We start from the raw sequence: 13,559 nt of genomic DNA, 5'->3' as shown, positions 1-13,559 counted from the left end.
TTTCAACTTGGGTCGAAAGTGTGGACTTCAAACTATATACCAGTTTTTGAATTGTGTCGATGGGTCACGTAGAACCAGAGTTATGATAAAAAAATACACGCGATGTTTTTTCTGAACCAAAAAACATCAGCGGGAAGAACGGTAAAACGGCGTTTTATACGGACAGCGCTAGCAAACACTCTCCGCTTGCGAGTGAAAAAAGAAAAAGAAAAAACACCTCTTCCCTATTGGTGTTAAAGTTTACCATGTCAGCCAATCAAAAAAATGATATGGCAACATGTGGCACTTGGTTATTTAGGGAGAGGGGGAAGTTTTAGGAGTGACTCCCGCGACGGAAAGCAGGCAAGCGAAAGAAAGAGAGAGAGCGAGTTTTCACATGTGAGAGATTAGTGACGTTTAGCGTGTTTGGAGGCTATAGTTAGTGTGTTGTGTGTTTTGTTTTGTGTGTCAGTTATACTGCTGAATGTCACATTTGCTCCAAAAAAGCCATCAAAGGCAGATTCCAGTGTAAACGCTGTCTCCACATGTAAAACAGGACTGATACACCTGCTGTCAGACCTGCAGGGTTTAGGCCTGTAGTGTTGTCCTCTGTCTTATACTGAACACAAACTATTTTTTGGGACTGGCACAAATAACTTGTGTGCCTTCTTATTTGATGCAGAACACCTGATTGTTCTGTAAATAGATTTAAATGGTTATATAAAAAAACGCCTCAGGCCTTGGCTGCATTTTGAGGTAAATAGTACCATATGACTTTGTTGTTTGCAAAACTTGTGCATAATTTTTAGAAATGTACAATTTGTATTTGCATTTCAAGTTATGAAAATGATTCGTTAAACATGTTTGTGGGTTTTACAGTAAAAAATATAACTTTTTTCTACTCGGATTTTGAATTTTTTGCCTGAATTTAGATCAATTGTGCTAATATAGTATGTCAAAATGAAAAAATAACTTCAGATATTTGAGGTTGTGCTGAAAATAATGATACCAAACAAGGCAAGATAAACAGTTTTTAAAGGTGAAATGTAGAGGTCAAATAAAAAGTAGTCAAAAACGGCCAATTATACCCTGGACCCCAGAGGGTTAGTATACTGCAACGACATGGGAATAGAGCAGCTGCGAGAGAATTCAACATTAATGAATCAATGGTACAGAAGTGGAGGAAGCAAGAAGAATGAGTTGAGTAAAGTTTGACTTATCTGACTGTTTTGTTTCGCTTAATGTGCCTTATAATCCGGTGTATGAAAACAGACACGTTCATCAACAGTACGCCTTATAATCCGGTGTGCCTTATGGTCTGAAAAATACGGTAAATTTAAAAAATCGATAGAATTAAAAATATATAAAATTAAATGGAGTTGAGTTAAAACTGTTTGTTTAAGATAGCGGATGACCTGAGTGGGTGCATCAAGCTCAATTAGTCATTCATTCATACACGCATTCATCCATCCACTAACAGTGCAGGTCTCAACCTTTCTCTCCTTGGACATCTCCTCCAGCTCATCCAGGAGCTACACTCAGGCACTCTCAAGCCAGCTAAGAGATATAATTTCTCCAGCGTGTCCTGGTTCTGAATTATTTATCTTTCGGATTCATCTTCCATTCAAAAGATAAATAAAGAATAACTTTAATAATTAATCATGCAAAGCGACTCTAGGAGAGATCAAGAAAAAGCTAGAGCTGCATTATTGGTCCTCTTTAAATAAAGTGGGATGTTCTTCTCAAGTTTTTTTTCCAAGAAAGGAAGTTTTTAAATGTTTTAGCCCAAGACTGTAATTTCTAATAAAAGTATTAAGTTAAGACAATTAACATAAAAACAGACACAAGAAAAAAGTGTGTAGATAGAAAATAACATTACATTTGTAGCTTTCAGGTTGTGTTAATAAGAGACCTGTTGGGATATGTCTGGTAAACACACTTTTATTATTATGCTTGTCATTTTGATAATGTCACCACCTTTATAATTAAAACAATTTTACGTTAAACCACAAAATGAACGATGTTGAATACATGCAGTTTCTCCTTGTTTTCAGGGCAACATCTTAATCAATTCAGTTTTTGCACATTAACTCAAAGCTGACATTGCACCTTTGCAAATTTTTTGGACCGACTAATATTGATTAAAGCCATAATATCATAAAGGCCTGAGTGAAATATCTTATTTTTGGCATTTCACTCAGGCCTTTATGATACAATCTTGTTGTGGTTCTAGACAAAAAAGGACAGCGCATGTTTGCACAAAAGAACACGGCACTCCATCCAGTATTTGTTAAGATATTCCGTTCTCGATCAAAGGAGAGGAAAAAAACAACCAAGCAGACAGACTGGCAGACTGACACAGCCTGGAGCCGTGCTGCTAGCATGTCTGAAAACCATTCAAACCTACAATGGGCTGTTTGTTGATATCTGGTTGGAGCCTGAAGCCTAATAGAGTACAACAACGTGCCGTTGGCATGCTGCTTTACAAATACCAGCTTTTAAAATGTCATACGAGAAGATGTGCTCTGTTGGAGTAATTAAACGAGACTCCATCCTTGCATGTATAGATGTGCACTTTTTTGGAGAGTGGTCAGATCCAGAAGAATGGCCAGGTCAGATGTCAAAGGGGGAACAGCTGCTGAACAGTGAAGGCCACCAGGTACAGATGTTCGATGTTACCGGGGTCGTAGTGATGCATTCTGGGTACACCACATCACCTAAGTCCATCCATGTGTTTCGGGACCTTTGAACACTGACCTTTCATACTTTTCAGTCTTTCATAGATGAACCCTCCTCCCCTGATGGAAAAAGAAGTGAACTTGTTATGGTTGCAGGTTTAAGTGGAAATTTGCATCACACTGATCAAGACAGAGTTTGTTTCCTTGAGACGGCGGTCTCTCTCTCTCACACACACACACACACACACACACACACACACACACACACACACACACACACACACACACACACACACACACACACACACAGACCCAGCTTTATCGTCCCTTTTATTCAGTCACATTCACACAAACTGTTGCATACTTAAAGCCGCTCATGCAGTGGACCTGATCTTTACCTCCTTTTGTGTCCTGTGTCATTGGGCGCTCCTTGCCCCGCCCACATGATAGTGCCTTTCCCAGGACCCTAACTTCCTGCATTCACCCTGTTCCCATGACAACTAAGCTTTAAATGGGTAGAGTCGCTGCTATCAGCCAGACTCGTCAAAAACAGCTTTCCAAAGAGTGACACTGGGAAACAGCTCCTCGCTATCTACATGCGTCTTATTTCTCTTCAAGTCTTTTAGGTGTCACCGCCATTTCCCCTCGAAGTGGGGAGCACACGCCTACCGTTCGACTGTACATACACACACAGGCATACTTGGGAGATTTTTGTCAACACACCCACTGTGAGATAGCTGCTTTGACTGACAGTGAGACAGGCCTCCGAAAGGCGTAGAGGAAATGTTCTTCGGTAAACCGATGAGGTGTGGAGACGCAGGAGTGATATTCTACAGCCCCAGAGTGCCAGTGCACTGATACGCGTTCAAAGAGATTTTCTCTCCTTTGTTTTCCTTACTCTTTTGAGGAATCCATGTGTTTTTGATGGCCTCTATGGTGCTCATTTCCTCTCTACTGCAGGCACTGTACAATCTTTCATTTCATATCTTCATAAACGCACAGGGAGACCGCTGTGGTGTGAAGTGAGAAAACATCAGTGCGTGAAGGTGAATGTATGTGTTTCCACATCTTATTGTGCTTTCCACTGTGTTGTGCATGCCTGTTTGTACATATGTCTGTCATTACACTTTTCCCTCCAGATTTTGTCCATATGCGACCAAAGCTGGTGAATTATTGTTTAATGTATTTTTCTGCTGTACACTGACAGACAAAGTGCCCTCTTTAAATTTGTGCCTTTGTGTGTTTTTCACTGCAGGAGAAGCCGTATAAATGCAGTGAGTGCAACAAGGCCTTCAGTCAGAAACGAGGACTGGACGAGCACATGAGGACTCACACAGGAGAGAAGCCTTTTCAATGTGATGTGAGTGCGCAGCTCTGTGGAACACTGCAACTGCCTAAAATATACAAATTGACTCAATAAATTGACTCAGTAGATTAATTATAGCTATAAATGCGTCTAAAGAATTAAAAAAAAAATAAATTCAACTAATTATTTATCATTTATTTCAACTTTGTGTCTATTGGTTGCCTGATGCGAGCATCACAACAGAAATGGAAAATTAATAAAAATAAATACAAAGGAAATTTACTCAAAAAGAAAATAAATGGGAGAGTTATTACATTAACATTTATTTTCCCAAAAAACAAGTTAAATCAGAAATATCAATTTATGTCATATCTAATTTTTAATTTAATTGCATTTTATACAATTTTGGCGGTTTTGGTCCTCCGTACCATCAACCACTGTCTGTTCTTTCTTGTTTTGCTGGCAGAGGGCCAGATGTGTGGAAGAGTTGGGGCTCACTTAGAGGCAGATAGCGATCTTTCTTCTTTAGAGGGGCCCAGTGGGCTGATTCACATAAACACATTTAGAGGATCAGAGGGAGAAATTACTCTCTGCTTATAATGCTGCAGGAGTAATAATTATTCTCAGAGATTGAGGAGAGAACACGCGACAGAATTTGTTTTTAGTGTTTGGAAAAATTTTCTCCCTGCTTTTGTTTTTGTCCAATTTTGTGTTTTCTGTTTTTCATTTATAAAGCCACAACTGTCCTGGAAGTTGAACTCGCTGAACTATGGTGCTGGCTAAACAATACAGGGGTGTGGGTTGCAGGACACCTTTAAACATTATTAACATTGCGATTGCTTTTTTATTCCCAAGCAACAGTTTACAGACTTTGAAAAGAAAGTTATTTTGTTGGAGCTTTTTCTGTTGATTTGACCTGGTCACAGAGACACTCATTCATGTAAGCCGCTTCTGCTAGTCATAACAGTCCAATCTGTACACACAGATGCTACACATATTTTTTTGGTTTAGTGTGACTAACACTTTCCAAGAACATCATTATCTCTCATGTCTATCGTGAATAAATATACATAAGTCTCTTTGAAATCACAGAAAAAGAGATGTTATTTAAAACTTTCCTAATAATTGTGAGGTTTTCAAGGGATTTGAGTATGAAAAGCAGTTACTGTTTCTTGTTTATTCGTCAGTACATAACAAACAGGAGCTGAAAATGCCTTTTTTCAAAATTAGGAATGTAACTCTTTTCTAAACAGAAATCATGACACAAATCTTCACGGGCTCATCAAGCAGGTCCATTTTCCCATGTGACAACTCCCTTAACTCCCTATTTTCTTTGCTTTCATTACCTTCACATTACCTTCACAATGGAGCCATCAATATGACATTGATGTATTAAAAAAGTGCAACAACTTGGTACACAAATATAAACATACAACAGTAAGAGGATTAGGTGACAGAGACATATCGGTAGGATCATGTGACAGCCACGGCAGAGAAACAAAGGGGTTGCGTCACTGCTTTAGCAAGCGTCAGCAAATCATTCATCCATCCATCCACAGTTGTGGTCTGAAGTTTCCATACACTCATCACGAGCCTGAATGTCATGTTAATTTGGGGCTTTTAATGACTTCTTTGAACTGTGCTTTCTCCAGGGTGGAATGATTATACAGCATATATTTTTAATGACTAAAAAACAAATTTGAATTTATTGGGGATTTTAATTAATCCACACAGGGTCAAAAGTATAGATGCAGACTGCAATGTATACATACATCCCCCCTAATATTTGGTTAAATGCCCTTTAGCAAGACAGTTTTGTTAGCCATTAACAAACTTCTGGCAGAATTTTGGCTGGATATTTGACCACTAAGTCATTTAAACTGGCTGTATCCTGGCATAGACTCTGCTTTTAAGCATAACACGCCAATTTTTAGTTGGGTTGAGATTGAGGCTTAAAGTTAGCCTGCTTTATAGAGTTTTGATGTCTGTTTGGGATCGTTGTCCTGTTGGAACGCTCAGCTGTTTCCAAGTTTTCCAAGTCTAGTCGAGGTGAAGTTGTAGAATTTTGAGCTAGTTCCTCTTCTTCATTATTCCGTTCACTTTGCACAATGTCCCAGGACCACTGGTTGCCAAACAGATTGGGAGCATGATGCTACCACCACCATGCTTGAACGTTGGTACAGTAATCTTATGTTTGAAAGCTTAACTTTACTCCTCCAAGCATACCTCTTATCATTGTTGGCAAATAGCTCAATCTTTGTGTTGTCTGACCATATTTTCTCCAGAAGGCATGCCCATGTGGGCAGCTGCAAATTTCAGTTGAGCTTGAAGTCTTGGTGGGCACTTGCTCAGTCCATGGAGATTTAAACTTATTTTACTGTGGATAGTGTTGCTGCTGTTCCAGCAGTTTCCAGCATACTTGAGCCTTGGTAGTTCCTGTATTGTTCCTGAACATCCTAACCAGTTTCCTCTCATCTGAGGGTGACACTTTCAGTCTCCTTCCAGACCTTGAAAAAGAGGTGACACATTTGAACAACTTGTATTTAAATACATTTATTTGAACTCTTGATCTTGGAATCTGCAGTTGTTTAGAAATGGCTCCAAGAGACAGTTCTCCTTAAACGTGAGACTATCCCATGGTTCCAAGTGTTGGTACTATCAAGAAGTTAAAAGGGCTTGGCGTGTCTGTAAACTTCAGATCACAGATGCAGTTTCTGCAACTTATCCGGGCAGTCTAAGCAGAGATTCCTAGATCTCCTACTCCCCTGCATCCTCCTCCAGCTCTTCTGGTAGAGCACCGAGGCATTTCCAAACCAGCTGAGAGACATAATCTCTCGGGTGTGTCTGGAGTCTGCCCAGAAGTCTTCTTATGGTACAAAATGTCCAAAACACACTCCCCTCCTGCAGGCCCACCACCTGCTGTAAGGGCTGGGTGAATTTGGTGGTGGTCAGCGGCAGAGGCCTGTCTGATCCCCACCTGCCAAAAATGGCTACAGGGATATGAAATGAGAAACAGTAAGAATTAGTAACCTGCATTATATAATAAAGATAAACCATGGCATGTTTTCATGTTGCTTACACCAGTTTGCCATGTGGAGTTGATAATGCATATTTAAATCATTCTAGTCTTGTGAAATATGAATGTTTATTTCTTGTGCAAATTTATTTTAGCCTAAAGTTCAACAAAAACATGGCCTGTTACAGTAGACCCTAAAAATGCTACCACTGGGCTCAAGTTGAAGCAAATATAGAGCAAACTTATGCTATGTACAAAGAAAATAAAACAACACAATCACAAGAAATACAGGAAAAAGCTCAACACTAAGAAATAAGGTGAGTGATCTAACTAAAAAGAGACACTGACTAAAACTGCTACAAAACCAAAACTATGATAATAATACGACTCACATGGATTTTCCCTGTGCTGAAAGTCTTCAAGGCAAAAGCTCAGAAGATTTCAAACTGATGCAACTTCTGTTATCCCGTTTTTGTTGACTTTTGATGTGGACGCTGAAGTCACGCAGAGTACTTTAAGCTCGTAACTGTAGATTCCAAGCATGTCTTATTCAAACAAAGCTTAAAGCCCCAGTCTGGATTCTTAAATTATCATTTGAGCTTTAACACGCCACTAATCCTCTATCCACAACATCATTGAATTCTAAAACAACATATGCGCCCATATTCACTGAGAATCATCTACAGTTGTCGTTTGAGGACACACAATCAGTATCCCATTCATCTCCGGTGAAGCATCACTGGAACGTGTCTCTCGGCAACATCAAGCGTTCATCTGGATTCTTTTTCCCAGCTTTGGAAGAGACATGTTCGTGTAAATAATTCAACATATAAACTATTAGAAATAATAGAAATAACATGTGGATTTTATTTTGGGGTGGATTTTGAGTCAGACAAAGAGATCACACAGTCCCAGGAACATTTTCCAGACGAGCTGGAGGGGTTCTGAATGCAGCGTCTGTCAAACCAGCATTAAAATGTTGTCGAAGCATCAAGCAACATCTGGGATACCATGAGAAGTGGAGGCCCCCCTCTCTCTCTCGCTCTCATCAGCTGCTGTCCTTCTTTCACTTTGCAAAATTGAAAATATTTTTCCTGACACAGCAGCAGATTTATTGATTGCCGGAGCAACATAAACGACAACATGATAGCGCATCAATGAAAATGTGGAAGTCCACCTGATAAACTATTGGAATGGTATCATGTGATGGTTCTGCTGTTTTCATTCATAGCTTCTATATTTGCCGTTCACCCACAGATGTAAGCTGTCTGGGAGATTTTCTGAATGTAATTCATAGCGCTGACGTTCTTCGCAGATGGAGCGAGGAGGACACATGCTGCGATTCTCCAAGCTGTATGTTAAACTGCAGCTGAACGCCAGCCATTGGCGGATTATCCTGATTGATAGAGGGCCCTGAAGTCATTTGTACAGTGTAAAATGCCTCATTTAAGATGGATGTTAAGTTGCGTGCATCCCCCCTCCCCCTGCTACCAGTGTGGAGAAAAGAGACATTTCTGTTGCCAAGTGCGTGTCCCATTTTTGTTGCACTGAGGCTCTACAATGAGCCAGATTTAAATAAAGTGTGTTTAAATACTGTAATTATGACTCCTATAATCCTCTATTTGTTGTTTTCTGTAGGTCTGCGACCTTTCATTCAGCTTGAAGAAGATGCTCAGCAGGCACAAGCTGACGCACAACCCCAACCGACCGATGGCAGAGTGCCAGCTGTGCCACAAGAAGTTCACCAGGAACGACTACCTCAAAGTCCATATGGAGAATGTCCACGGGGAAACGGAGAGTTAGAGCCAATTAAGGAAGCACTGGCTAAAAACGAGATCTTATTCTTCAGATAAACTTCAGTCTTGTGCTCTAAGATGATATGCAGATAGAAAGATAGCAGAAATGTTGCTAATAATGATACATGCATGTAGGACATGGAAAAGATTAAGGCGAGTATTTCAAAATTGAAACATTGACTGTGTATTTGTACTTTCTTTCGGTCATACTGTTTCCATATTGTTTTTGGAGATCTGAACAAACAGAATCCCAGATATGTTTGATCTGCCTCCGGAGCCTCTGTGTCTGCTCCGGTCTTTCTGAACTCTAACCAGTGTTACTGTACATACTGCCACAACATGACCCATTCCACTGTTATCTGAATACCTTACTGTACAGTTGTGGCCAGTTGTCAAATGATGAAGAAAAGTTGTGACCAAAAACCTTTCTGTGCACTTTAGTTTTAACCGTACACTTTCTACATATTTTCCTGTTGGAGGCTAAACCGTTTTGTTCAGGAGGCAAAACAAAGCATGAGTCTCAAGGGCAGAAAAATAAAGCCAGCGAAGTGACAAAAACTGCAGGCCTCAGCTAAAATTGTTTAGCTAAATGGAGCCACTAAACTAGATTCTGACCATATTTGTGGTGTTGGTGCTGTTTTGAGTATTTGAATGCATTTATCTGACAAATTTCACAGCCTGGTCTGTGGCAGAGAAGTGTATTTCACTTTTGCTGAGTAAAATCTAGTAGTTTATTAATTTATCGATATCCATAATCTATGGATTTGAATGTCAACTTAACACTCTAGTCTTTCACCCAAATATTGTCATTTTTGGCTCCAAAAAATAACAAACTCTAGTAGCCATAATGGTGAATTACAGGCCTTAAAACAGGACAATGATTGGCATCAAGATGTCCATGTCAGTTGTTTTTTATGCAGTCTTTCTATTGAGCTTTATGGTTCCTATAGCAACACAGAGCACAGGCCAGAAGTCTTATTTAAAGTAATAAATACAAAAAACCCACTTCATGTTTTACTGATTTAAATGGAAGATTATATGTAAAGATGAAAATACAAGGCACAGGTCCAAACATGTTCAGATGTACTGTACTTTTTTAGAAGCATGCTATAGCATTATGAGTTCTGAAAATACCTAGAAAATCTGAAATAGGTCCTAAATAGTTTTTACACGATAGCTGAAGAGTGTAAACATATTGCTATTGCATCTTTCTTGAAATCTGTTTTTGGATGGATTTGTTGGGTGTGACCTTCATCTTTACCTTAAGGAATGGGTTGAGCAGTTCCTTCTTTTCCCACACCTTGTTGTATGAAAAGCAGTGGTGCTTAAAGCCTGTTAGCATACCTGTGTCACAGATTTCTGGACAAATGTTTCTCAAATCTGGGGCAAATAGAAAATGCAAAGTACTGTTTCTGTTGATTCTGGTAATGATTTGTTGAGTATGGTTTCATATAAATGTCCCAAGGGTCTTGTGCCTTAAAATATGTGTTTACATTGTTCCTTTTTAAATCATTGTTCAAACCAGAACTTCATGCATTTCAATAAAAGTGCACTTCTTTTCTGTTTTTTCCATCTACTTCCATTTGCTCCTTCAATTACTCTCCGTTTGATTAATGCCCATTTTCCAGCAGTTTATTCTGAGACTGTGAATTGTCACTTCACACCTTTGTATTTTAAAATGTATAAAACCTCATCACCTATGAAACATCCATTTCCTCTACTCTTTGTAATTATGTGTTTGTAGATTGTTGACATTAAGGTGGGGGCGGGTACAAGGAAAAAGAGGCTGAGAGTTGATTAAAAGTGTTCAGTTCTCGTTGTTAATCTATCCCCTATTCTTAGGTTGGCAGTCTGCTGGGAGTGAAGGCTAATTAAGGCTTTTTTTTCCCTTTCTGAAGCCACAGTCACCACTTGCCTGATCTGTAAAACCACACACTAAAGAGTGCCTCTGATGGTTTCTCTCTGTGGATGTAGGGACTCTTTCTCACATCTGTCCCTGTGCAGAGGCTATCTGGTATCCCAGGATATGACTGTGAGAATCGTACTGAAGTGGGAGAGCTGTGTGTGTTATTCAAACTTGGTAAATCTTGCCACATGTGCCTTTGGCTTCCTGAAATCATACAAATGTTGCAGTATGCTGCAGTAAACTTCACATTTTAGATCATGTGCGTTTTTTTGTTTTTAACTATTAACTAATTCCTGGTATTCGTGTTGAGTTACTTTTTAGCTCCACTGCACATAAATATAAACTTGCAGGATGTCTCTGAGCTCCTGACATGCTTCAAGGGGAGCATGGTTAGTGAGGATTCTCAGATCACATGTGGCCGGGTTAACTGGCTTTCCCTCTGGAGTTTGGTTCACCACATGGGCATGCAGGGCATGGCCTGAGCCGCCCGGCCACGCTGAGGCCCACGCTCTCCGCGAAGCTCGTGCTGTGCACCGTCTGCTCTTTAGTGGTGAGGCCTCCAGGCCATACTGACGCAATCTTAAATACGGTGGCATTTATATTGCATCTTGTAAACAGTAGTAATAGTAGGGATTTGCAGCAGTGGAATATTATTGTCTGCCACATATCAAACTAAAGTGGCTGACAGGTCAGACTGGGTGTTGAGATGTCCCTGCTTTTGATTATCGCTCTGCTCTCTTAAGCTTGTGTCTGTAACAACATGTCACAGTCCATGTCTCTGCTTTTCCATTTTAGTCTTACAACACTGGATTTTCTCATGGGACTTTCCCAGTGACCCAGTGATCTTGTCCTCCACTTCAATCACTTAAAAAAAAAAAAAAAACCTACGTGCATCCCTGCCTGCATGTGTCTCTCCCTTCCTGATGGGTGTATCATGCCAGAGCTCCCAGTCAATGTGTTTCTAATTACATGTTTTTACTGGAAGCCCCAGTTTCCTGTGTTGCCTCCCCATTTGTGAGTGTGGGCCAGACTGGGCTCCAACCAGCGATCACATAGCCAAACACCAGCCACGCCCACTGCGCAGGAGTATTATTACCGCGCCGGTACAGATTTATGGCAAACCACTGTCATGTTAGGAATGACACGGACACGCTTGTCTGACCCCTGTGTTTGGCTGGTGTTTCATAGCAACAGGTACCCTTCCCGTCTATAGACTAGAATAAAGTGGAATGTGTGTGCCATGCAGAGGAATTTTAATACGATTGGGCAGGGTGTGTTTGGGTATTCTGGGTCACCCTTTCGGCAGTGATGGACATGCCCTCAAGCCATATTTCCATGGAAGCAGACTGTGGCTCTTGAGTACCTAAAAATCCTTGACACTAAAAAACCAGCAAAGAGGTCAAATGCTTGACACAAGAGCTTCAGATGAAAACCTGCCTGTCTGAGGAAAAAAAACAAAAACAACCCACATTCACCATTCTCATAATATTCTGTCTCGCTCTGGGATTTACAAGATGGTTCTAATTTAATCTCCAGACACCACTCCAGGCAAAAAAAGTGGTGTATCACTACAGGTAGATATTTCATTAGGACGAAATTAGGAAGGGGACCATCATTAAACAGCATACCCTCCACCGCCACCATACTCAAGATAACCCAGCACTTAAACATGAGTTCTTCCTTCTTTTTTTCCTGTGAATTGTTTACTTTATAACACTAAAACTATTGCTTGGTTTTATAAACCAGCCAACAAGACTACCCACCAAACATTGCCATAAAGGTGACTTTAAAAAATGTTGTAGACAAACTTCCGCTTAACAGAAAGTCCAAGTATAACAGTGAGAAGAGGGCATGTAATGTCATGAGGGCTGGTAAAGCTTTCATCATGAAATTACTTTTTTCAATCAACTCTAAATGTCTTGAATGGACAACTAGCCAACTGTAAACATTAAAATGTTCGATAGGTAAAAAGACAGTAAAAAACATGGAAGTAGATACTATGAGATCAAGGACTCAACTTTTTAAAGTTTTGATGTCAGTGTTTTGGCTGCCACCATGGTTGAAGCCAGAAGTTGCCTTTTATCAGCAAAAAGATGGAGTGTTAAGCTTGGTTAGCAAGCTTCATTAATAAACTTATAGGTGTAAAGCAAAGACACATTTACCTAATGCCAAGGAACAGACTAAGAACATAGAATAGAATAGAATAATCCTTTAATTGTCCCACAAATGACAAATTTGGTTGTAACAGCAGCAGAAGAAAAGTACATATACAAACAGAACAGGATACAGAACAGAAACACACAATTTTTACAGAAAAAATATTTACATCATGGAGAATAGTTACAGAGTTTTTTTTAAATGAACTGAGAAAAATAATGTGCAAATTATAACAGTAATAGTTGTTTGGTTGATTAGTGCAAATTACAGCGCTGATGTTTGTTCTATGTTTGTTGGGAGCAGTTTTGATTGTACAGTCTGACAGCCGCAAGGAGGAAGGACCTGCAGAAACGCTCCTTCATGCATCTAGGATGCAGCAGTCTGTCACATGCTAGAATACAAAACAACCTTGAGAGCTTGAAAAGAAGACATCTGGACTTCTTTAGGTTTTTGAAGACAATCACTTCTCATCCAAGAAGATTCTTCAGTTCTAGAACAACTGGTGGAGAGACGCAGGTAATTAACCCCTAATGGGGGCTGTCCCGTAACAGGTAGTCCTCAGGGTCATTAACCCACTATTGATCAAAAAGGCATGGGTCATTACCATCACTGGGGCCGACAGGTGAAACCTCTGAGACATTGCTCAGCCCGCCATCAGGTGAGCTATTGAGGTCAATTGAAGCAAGGTGTGAAAGGAGATTGAGACACCTGGGAAGGGATC

At 40.0% G+C, this 13,559-nt stretch overlaps 1 protein-coding gene across 1 annotated transcript in view; it reads left to right on the top strand.

Moving 5' to 3' along the window:
• Positions 1-8,926, top strand: part of prdm5 (PR domain containing 5) — a 42,398-nt gene extending 33,472 nt beyond the window's left edge. The window contains exons 15-16 of the mRNA XM_063467277.1: positions 3,913-4,017; positions 8,618-8,926. Of these exons, the coding sequence (XP_063323347.1) occupies positions 3,913-4,017; positions 8,618-8,782 (270 nt within the window). The 3' untranslated portion in view covers positions 8,783-8,926. The remainder of the gene's footprint in view (positions 1-3,912; positions 4,018-8,617) is intronic.
• The last annotated feature ends 4,633 nt before the right edge of the window (positions 8,927-13,559 follow it).

Source organism: Pelmatolapia mariae, linkage group LG23 (genome assembly GCF_036321145.2).
Source record: "Pelmatolapia mariae isolate MD_Pm_ZW linkage group LG23, Pm_UMD_F_2, whole genome shotgun sequence".
Classification (NCBI taxonomy): domain Eukaryota; kingdom Metazoa; phylum Chordata; class Actinopteri; order Cichliformes; family Cichlidae; genus Pelmatolapia; species Pelmatolapia mariae.
The sequence above is the reverse complement of the archived record's forward strand: the minus strand, read 5'-3'. Positions and strand labels throughout refer to the sequence as shown.